This window comes from Nicotiana attenuata, chromosome 1 (genome assembly GCF_001879085.1).
Source record: "Nicotiana attenuata strain UT chromosome 1, NIATTr2, whole genome shotgun sequence".
Classification (NCBI taxonomy): domain Eukaryota; kingdom Viridiplantae; phylum Streptophyta; class Magnoliopsida; order Solanales; family Solanaceae; genus Nicotiana; species Nicotiana attenuata.
Genome location: NC_031989.1, coordinates 8,258,669 through 8,268,512, shown reverse-complemented (window position 1 = coordinate 8,268,512; position 9,844 = coordinate 8,258,669). Strand labels below are relative to the sequence as shown.

The following is a 9,844-nucleotide window of genomic DNA, read 5'->3' as shown; positions in this document are numbered from 1 at the left end:
GGGGGTTGAGTGCGTTGGTTTGGTGAAAAGTAAGGAATGGGGTTTTTTCTTTTTTAAATGTATTTTCTTTTTTTCTTTTATTAATTATATGTATCAAATTACATGTGTCATTTACTAATTGGCTCGTTTTCCACGTCATTGGCAAGTGTAACTCACGCATATGATGTGCTGCATTCGGGTATTTATTTGATCTACTTAATAGACACTTGAAGTGTCTAAATGATAAAGGGGTCAGTTGAGGTGTTTGGTTGATCGTTGTGGACAACTTAAAGGGGCGCTTTATGTATTTCGCCAAAAAAAAAAGCATGTAAGAAAATAGATAAAAAGAATATGATCAATATCATATCAAACAAATCAGGGAAGAGGAAGTGCTCAGAGGACGAGGAGAAAGTAGTGGTGGTAAAGGTGAAGGTAAGATAGGAAGGCCGAGTTCTCAATCGTCCTAAAAGTATTTCCAGTGAAGTCCCCCGTTAGCTCCTCCTTTTTTTGGTGGCCTCCCTTTTTTCTCATTGAATCCCCCCATAAGGCCATGACTAATACTCTAATAGCCCTTTTTCTTTTCTGGCTTTCTTATGTAGAAGATTTACATCAAAGATGGAGAAGAAAAGGTGGCTTTTCAGTCATGGGAAAGAATAAATTAGTTTAGTAGGAATATCAAAAAATGGAGAAGTCCGAATAGTGTTGATGGTGGCGGCGGTGGCGATGGTGGAGGCCAGATCTAAGAAGGAGGAGGTGGTGGTGGTGGTCGAATCTGAAGGAGGAAGTGATGGTGGCGGTGGTAAGTACCCAAGTCTAAAGAAAGTGGTGGTGGTGATGGAGGCATGATCTGAAGAAGGAGGAAGAGGAAATGATGGCGGCAGAAGTGGCCGAATCTGAAGAAGAAGGTGGTGTAGTGGTGGTGAAGAAGAAGAAGAATGAGGATAAGGAAGTGGAGGTGCCGGACAAGAAGAAAATAGGTTTAACAGGCATTGCCATAGTTGGATGGTCTAACAACTAGCATTGTGCGACAGATTAACGCTACAGTTTACCGGTCTCCCAAACGAAAATTCTTGGAATCATCTACAGACATTCTTGGAGATCACCGATGCTTATATAAGGCCAAAGGCCAAACATCCCAGCTGATTATGTTAGGATGCCTTTGTTTCTGCTCTCTCTGTTGGGGCAAGCCAGGAACTGGTTGAAATTTGAACCTCCCTAATCTTGTACAAGTTGGAATGATTTAGCTCGGATATTTTGCAGCTGAGTATTATGCACCGTCAAAGACAGCTGGCATCATATCAGAGACCATGTCTTTTAAACAGAATAATGGGGAAGAATTGTACACAGCATTGGAGATATCAAGGACCTCATGAGAAATTGTCTGCACGACAACATTCCAGAGGAAGTTTTGCTACACACGTTTATTAGTGGGTTGAACGCGCAAACACCGATTGGTGGATGCTGCAGCTGGAGGAACTACTTACCAAGAATTTTCAGGATGTGTACACACTAATGAATAAAATGTCGTCAAGCAATCTAGATTGGCAAGGAGATCATAGACAAACAATTCATGAAGCTATCGGAGCTTATGAACTCGATCCAATCACTACATTGACAGCTCAAGTGTCAGCTCTAGCCAACCAAATAAGCAAGATGCACGTTGCAAATGCATCTCCTCAGCCAGTACACCGAGTTAAAAGCAAGCCCATGTAATGTGATGTATGTGGAGAGGGACACTTAAGAGAGGTTTGCTGATTGTATCCTGAGTCAATATATTATGTTGGGAATGTGAATCGTGGTCAAACGAATCAGTATAACAATATTTATTATCCCAACTGGAAGAACAATCCAGACTACTCCTTGGGATGGCAATCAAGGATTGTAAATTCAAATTAGGCCTCAGGCACCTTGGAATTACCAAGCACCTCAAAACTTCCAACCACAACAACCAGTTGCTCAACAGAACCAGATGGGAGCAATTAAGTAGATGCTGGAAAAGATAACGGTGGATGAGAAGAATAATGCTACAGCCATCAGAAACATAGAGCAAATGGGCAAGATTGCTAGCACTCAAAATACCAAGCCCACAGGCTCACTACCTAGCGATACTAAGCCTAACCCTAAGGCCCAAGTTCAGGCTGTCACACTTACACCTAGAAATGGGAGAGAACCAGAAGAGAGCCAGCCGAATAAAAGAAAGCAAGCAGAAGAGCATGAGAAAGCAGAGCTTGAAAAGAAAGTAGAAGAGGAAGTGGTTGAGCAAACCTAGACCGTAGTCACAAAACATCACCTCCTTTTCCTCAGAGGTTACAAAATCAAAATGAAGATGTCAGGTTCAAGAAATTCCTGGAGATACTAAAATAGTTAAACATCAACATACCACGGGTAGACGTGTTACAGTAGATGCCTAAGTATGTTAAATATTTGAAGGATATTTTGGCCTAGAAATGGCGGTTATTGGAGTTTGAGACTGTTTCACTTACTGAGGAGTGAGGAGTGCAGTGCCAGAGTTCAAATTAAGCTTCCACCTAAACTAAAAGATTCAGGAAGTTTCACCAAATCCTGTCAGTATTAGGGAGCACAGAGTTAAGCGCACTTTATGTGATTTTGGGGCAAGTATTAATTTGATACCTTCATCTGTTTTTTAAGCGTTTGAGACTGGTAGCTGCAAGACCGACCACAGTTACCATGCAAATGGCCAGATCACTCACAAATCCAGAAGGGGTTAGTGAGGAAGTACTTGTCAAGGAGGAAAATTCATTTTTAAGACATTTTTCATCATTTTGGACTATGAGGACGATAAGGAGGTCCTCGTCATTATGTGACGACCTTTCTTAGCACTGGAGGAGCTTTTATTGATGTGAGGGAAGGTAAAATGAAGATGAGAGTACATGATGAAGAGGTGATTTTCAATGTGTATTCTTGAGGTGTGTGACCATCTCATTTAAAAGCTTTAGCTGTTAGACGGAACACACTTTTATTTACTTAAGTATGTCTTTAACACGCCCCCTCACCTGCGGCTTGACTCTTTTTGATGATCCAAGCACGTAAAAATTCTTTTTGATATTGGGTGGTGGTGAGACTCGAACCCAAGACCTCTTCCTGCTCTAGTACCATGTTAAAGTGTTGACCATCTCATCTAAAAGCTTAAGTTGTTAGAGAGAACTCCTTTTATTTACTTAAGTATGTGTTCAACATGTATAAAGCACTCAAACTCCCTACTTTCTATAAATTTCTGCTTTGTGATTGACTCTTGTCTCCAACTCACTTGTACCACTAAAGATCTTTCCAACTTCTCCTTTAATTCTTCCTTATGTCATTCTTCCTCTAATTGTCCCTCCACTCTCCTGCTTTCCCAAGTCTTTTAATTCGTGAAAGCAAGTTTTTTATATTGGTTTCCTTTATTCCAATTTCCAGTTGCACCTCTCAAGTCAATCCTCAATAACATCATTTTGTTGGCCAACTTGAAATTAATCTGTCATATCGAACAATAATCCATCCTTGGCTACTACTCATGGTCCTAACCATTTGCAGCTTGTCTCACACATAATATTGCATTAGATATATAGTCTTTGTACAACAACTACGACTCAGTCTCAAACAAGTTGGACTCGGCTATATGAATCCTCACTTCTCTATTTAAACTCAATTCATGTCATCATCATATCAAACAAAATAAAAGTGTAAAATAATAGTTCTCCAACAAAACTAAATCTTATTCCTACTAGTAGATATCATCTTTATCGATCTTTTTCTTTCATTGTGCCCTATCTGTAGTAAGTTTGCATTACAACAACAACATACCCAGTAAAATCCCACTAGTGGGGTCTGGGGAGAGTAGAGTGTACGTAGACCTTACCCCTACCCCGAAAAGGGTAGAGAGGCTGTTTCCAGGAGACTCTCGGCTCAACAAGAAAGGCAATAATATCAGAAAAGAAATAAGAGAAAAGAAGTTGTAGGTCTTTCGGGACAACTTCCTTCCATGTAAATTTAGGTCTACCTCATCCCCCATTAACACCTTCACTCACCATAACATCACACCTATGGACTGGTGCATGTGTAGGTCGACATAAGACATGACAAAACCATCTCAAGCGACCTTCTCTCTTTTATCCTCAATGCGTGCTACTAGCGCCTTCCTGCGAATGTGGTCATTTTTTTTTTGAGAATGGTAACAAATTATATAAATGATTAACAATATTTACAGGACGAATGTGGTCATTTTTAAGAAATGAACTGAGGGGAACTTAGCATCTCCAACAAAGACAAAACCCAGTTAGTCCAACAGTTTATTACACTTTTAATTACAGCATCCACAAAATCCGTTCCATTCTCGTCTCTAGTACACAAAAAGATAATGAATCATCCGCTTTTTAGAACACCTCTTATTACCATTCCCTTATCGGGTTCAAATTCCACGATAGTATTTTATAACTCTTGGTGGGTATGGAAATATTAGTCCATCTCCTCCTTGATTTCCCCCTCCTCCCCTTTCTTCCGTCATAATTGATTGAGCACACTAATTTCAGTTCCACCTGATAATAGACAAAAACTTATATTTCAGATCCAACCTCTTATATTCTTCTCCTTACCATCCTTGTTCGATCTCCATCAGTAGTGCCAAGTGTTCCCTTCGACTCTAATAAAATTGGAGAGTCGATTAATCTATCATCAACTTGACCAAAGGCCTGTTCCAGTGGGGAAATATGTTCACCCACTATCTGTTGTTACAGCCCATTTCGTGTCACCTATGAATGGCAAAATGGCTTCTCCACCAATCCCTACCTGTTGTTGATTATGTACTTGAAAGAGGCTCACCGTCATGCATATTGTTGACTCCGCTCGCTTCTCCAGTTTCAAAAATGAGTTGGTGTGGATGAATAGCCTCCCTACCTCTTCTCGCTCATGTTAATGAAAGCAGACCTCAAACATTGGAAGAGCCCATCCTTCCTTTAGGCCTTGCACCCAATTGTCTCCAAATGGTACAGTAAACATCTTTATGTTAAATTCCATATAAGCTCTTCTTGTTTACTTTTAATGGTTGTCAAAATGTCATGTGTTTTGATTATATTTAGGAGATCTGATTTTATTTGGTTTGATTTGACAGCTAAATTGATTGTATAGATTTATTTTATTTCCTCAAGTAGCATTAGGAGGTTTGTATAAATTCCCTTGCTCATGGGATGTAAACATACACATAAATACAAGAAGCCTTTTCTTCTTCTCAAAATCTACATGGTATCAGAGCCATTGCTGCCTTTTTGAGGTGAGTTATCTCCCTCGCAGCACTAGGGTTCTTTTTTTATCAAAGAGGTCGAGTTTTCTCTCTCTTGTTGGCTGTCTGCAACACAAACTCCTTCTGACTTTCTTCTAACTGGGCTGAAATATGGAGACATTCAAGGAGACGGTTTCTGGAGAAATCTTGTCTTCGGATGAAATTCAGTTTCTCCGTCGTCTCCTAGCCAAACTTGACTCCGCTCATGTTGCCACATCCAATCATGTGCAATCAGGTACTGCCTTTGCTGATAACTTTAATTCTTGGATTGTCGATTCTGGTGCAAATAGACACATGACAGGCTCTTCTAAAGGCATTCAAAACTATTTTTCGTGTCCCAAAGGAGATAATGTTAAAATAGCCAATGGTTCTTTAACACCTATCTCTGGAACAGGTTCTGTCATTTGTACTCCTAATATTAAACTATCATCCGTGCTCCATGTCCCTGAGTTCCCTATCAATCTTTTATCTGTTAGTGCCATCACCAAAGCTCTAAATTGTAAAATTGAGTTCTTTTCAAGATCTTCAAACAAGGAAAAGGATTGGCAGTGGTAGATTGCGTGATGACTTGTATATATTAGATCGGATTCAAAACTCTAGTCAAGCTTTTTTTGGGGAAAGTAAGGATGTCAACCAAGAAATAATACAACGGTATAAACGGTTAGGACACCCCTCATTCTTTGGCTTGAAGAAGTTATATCCCGATTTGTTTTCAAGGACTCGATTTGAATCTTTTTTCTGTGATGCGTGTGAATATGCCAAGTATACTAGAAACTCTTATCATGTGAGTGATAATAGAAGCACAACTCCGTTTATGACTATTCATTCTGATGCACGGGGTCCTACCCAAACTGTTTCTTCGTCTGGTAGTCGATGGTTTGTTACTTTCATTGATTGTTGCACTAAGATGACTTGGGTATATTTGTTAAAAGCCAAGTGAAGTTTTCTCTTGTTTTCAATCATTTCATAAGATGATTTGTACTCAGTTTGATGCCAAAATAAAAATCTTGAGAACTGACAATGGCAGCGAATACATGGATAAAAGATTTGGTGCTTATTTGGAGTCCAATGGATAGTCCATCAGACTAGTTGTCCTTACACTAGTGCACAAAATGGGGTCGCTGAAAGAAAAAATAGGCATCTGTTAGAAGTAGCAAGATCTCTTATGTTCACCATGCATCTACCAAAACCTTATTGGGGGATGCTATTCTAGCGGCTGCCTATCTTATCAACAGAATGCCACTTAAACCCCTCAATTTTCAAAGTCATTGTTCCTCCAAAGGTGTTTGGGTGTGTTTGCTTTGTCCACACTAGAAATTCTGGGAAATTTGATCCTAGAGCTATAAAGTGTGTTTTCATTAGGTATTCTCCGGCAAAGAATTACAAATGTTATCATCCTCCCTCTAGGAGATCTTTTGTTAGCATGGACGTTACCTTTCGAGAATCTGAGCCCTATTTCGGTATTACCTCATCACTTCTTCAGGGGAGAGAAGTAAGGAGGAAGAGGTGATTCTACCTAGTTCCATTACTGGACCTCTTGATGACATTGTCACAGGGGAAAGTGAAATTGGAGAAAGAATTCAGGGGGAGACTATTAGGCGTTTGGATAGGCTTGATTTGAAAACTTACTCAAGGAAAAATAGAGCAGAAGAAGCTATCATGCAATCTGCCGACGCTGAACCTTCTTCTACTGGTGAGTTATCTACATTTCCTAATGAGTTAGATGAACCTATTGCTCTCAGAAAAGGAGTCAGATCTTGCGCCACCAAACATCCTTTATCTAATTTTGTCTCTTATAATTCTTTGTCTCCCTCCTATAGAGCATTTGACTTGTCTATTTCTTCTGTGTCTATTCTCCAGAATTGGAGGGAAGCTTTTGCAGATCCTAAATGGAAACAAGCTATGATTGAAGAAATGAAGGCCTTGTAAAAAATGAGACATGGGAACTTGTCACTTCACCACCAGACAAGAAGTTGGTTGGCTGCAAATGGGTCTTTATTGTGAAGCACAAAGCTAACGGCTCAATTGAAAGATTCAAAGCAAGATTGGTCGCTAAGGGATTCACCCAGACTTATGGAGTGGATTATCAATAGACATTTGCCCGTGTTGCTAAGATTAACACTATTAGAATTCTTTTATCTTGTGCCGCTAATCTTGATGGTGACTTGCAACTGTTTGATTTGAAGAATGCATTTCTTCATGGAGACTTAGAAGAAGTGGTATATATGGAGAGTCCTCCTAGATTTGATACTGCACAGAATCAAGGAAAGGTATGCAGATTCAAGAAAGCCTTATATACCCCAGAGCTTGGTTTGACAGATTCAGCAAAGCAATGATCTCCTTCGGTACCAACAAAGCAATGCTGATCACACCCTCTTCATAAGATATCAAACGGGTAAACTCACGCTTCTCATAGTTTATGTAGAGGACAAAGAGGAGATGACAAAGAGGAGATATCTCGATTGAAGAAGTTGTTGGCACATGAATTTGAGATCAAAGATCTAGGAAAATTGCAGTACTTCTTGGGAATTGAGGTTGCTAGATCCAAAAGAGAAATCTTTATTTCTCAAAGGAAGTATATTCTGGATCTTTCGAAAGAAACTGATATGACAGGTTGCAAACCCGCAGAATCGCCCATTGAAAGCAATCACAAGTTACAAAGCGGAGTTGGAGAATCAGTTGATAAGGAGAGATGTCGGAGGCTGGTTAGAAGACTCATTTATCTCTCTCACACTAGACCAGACAGAGCCTATTCAGTTAGCCTGGTGAGTCAGTTCATGCGTGATCCCCGAGATCCTCATATGCAAGTTGTCTTTCAAATTTTGCGGTATCTGAAGTCTGCTCCAGGGAAAGGTCTACTTTTCTCCAAACATGATCACCTCCAAATAGAAGCCTTTACAGACGCGGATTGGGCTGGATCTCTAGATGACAGAAGATCAACATCCGGTTACTGTACGCTCGTATGAGGAAACTTGGTTACTTGGAGAAGCAAGAAGCAAAGTGTAGTTGCTAGATCAAGTGCGGAGGCAGAATATAGAGCTATGGCCCAGGGTGTTTGCGAACTGCTTTTGCTACAAAAGCTACTACAGGAATTGAGACTGTATGAAAAAGGAAAACTTTCCTTGTACTGTGACAATAAAGCCGCCATCAATATAGCTCATAATACAGTCCAGCATGACCGAACAAAGCATGTGGAAATTGATCAACACTTCATCAAAGAAAAGGTTACAACTGGTGTCTTGAGTTTGTTTCATGTGCCATCGGAAAGACAACTAGCTGATGTGTTTACCAAAGGTCTCAACAAGCGAACTTTCCATACTTTGAGCTGCAAGTTGGGCATGTGCGACATCTTTGCACCAACTTGAGGGGGAGTGTTGATTAGCATGATTCAAGGAGACTTGATTTAGGAGTGTTGATTAGCATGATTTGAGGAGATTTGATTATATTTAGGAGATCTGATTTTATTTGATTTGACTTGACAGCTAGATTGATTGTATAGATTTATTTTATTTCCTTCAGTAGCATTAGGAGCTTTCTATAAATTCCCTTGCTCATGGGATGTAAACATACACATAAATACAAGAAGCCTTTTCTTCTTCTCAAAATCTACATTTATTTAGGCAATTCAAAATACTATAAACAAATACCACCTTATATTACTTCAATCTTAATGTTACTTCTTTCAACTATCTACTCCATCCATTTACATCTCAAACTGTCACTCACGCTGTTTCTTTATCAGAGGCAGTACAATCATCCTACCTATTTTTTTTTTTTTGATAAGTAAAATCTTTTTATTAAACTGGTACCAAGATGGTATACGCTCGTCCTTTTCTTTAACATTTTACTCTTAAAGTCAAACCAGGTCAATTTAATGGGACAGAGGAAGGACTGTATTTTATTGGACTAATACTTAATCTTATTAATACAACTGTCACTTCAATAATTTATTTATTATTTTCGTAAATATCTGCAAGTGTTCTTTAAATTTCAACATTTATGTGCAGCCTCTGAAGGAAAATGCACACATCACTCTATTGAAATATTCAGATCTGGAAGGTGCCCTACGTGAGGATATTCATGTTTGAAACTTTTGAACCATGATTTCTGAGGCTACAGGATTTTCATCAAGCATGACTTGAACAATCCCATTGTGAGACTACTAGAGAAGAATGATATAAATTCCCAAGGAAATCAACTATATGTTGAGGAGAAGATATCATATGGCAAAGCCATCTACTACTTCTGGAAATGGTACACAAACATAAACACATAGAGAAAGAGAGGCATCCTCTAAATGCAAACAAACTCAATAGCTTCTTAATCTACAGAGCCATACCTTCGCAGATTTGCTGTCTTCACATAAAAGATTTATATCTCCATCCTTTCCTTCTTGCAATGTATGATCTACTGCATAATTGCCTTCACTGGAAGGACCAGTCCCACCTGTGTTGCAGCTAAGAGAAGCTGGGTGAATGTTCCAACATAGATTTAAGCAATCCTGCACAGACAGAGGATAAAATAAAATCAAAAATCAATATGCTATGAGCATTGGCTGATAGAAGTTGTAGAAAGTAGCAGATATGACTT

General features: G+C 39.3%; 1 protein-coding gene across 5 annotated transcripts in view; it reads right to left on the bottom strand.

Moving 5' to 3' along the window:
• LOC109234546 (DNA-binding protein HEXBP-like) overlaps positions 1-9,844 on the bottom strand; it is a 29,473-nt gene that overhangs the window by 9,405 nt on the left and 10,224 nt on the right. For all 5 annotated transcript variants that reach the window (XM_019400610.1, XM_019400740.1, XM_019400687.1 and 2 more), the window contains exon 8: positions 9,594-9,755. In XM_019400610.1, the coding sequence (XP_019256155.1) occupies positions 9,594-9,755 (162 nt within the window). The remainder of the gene's footprint in view (positions 1-9,593; positions 9,756-9,844) is intronic.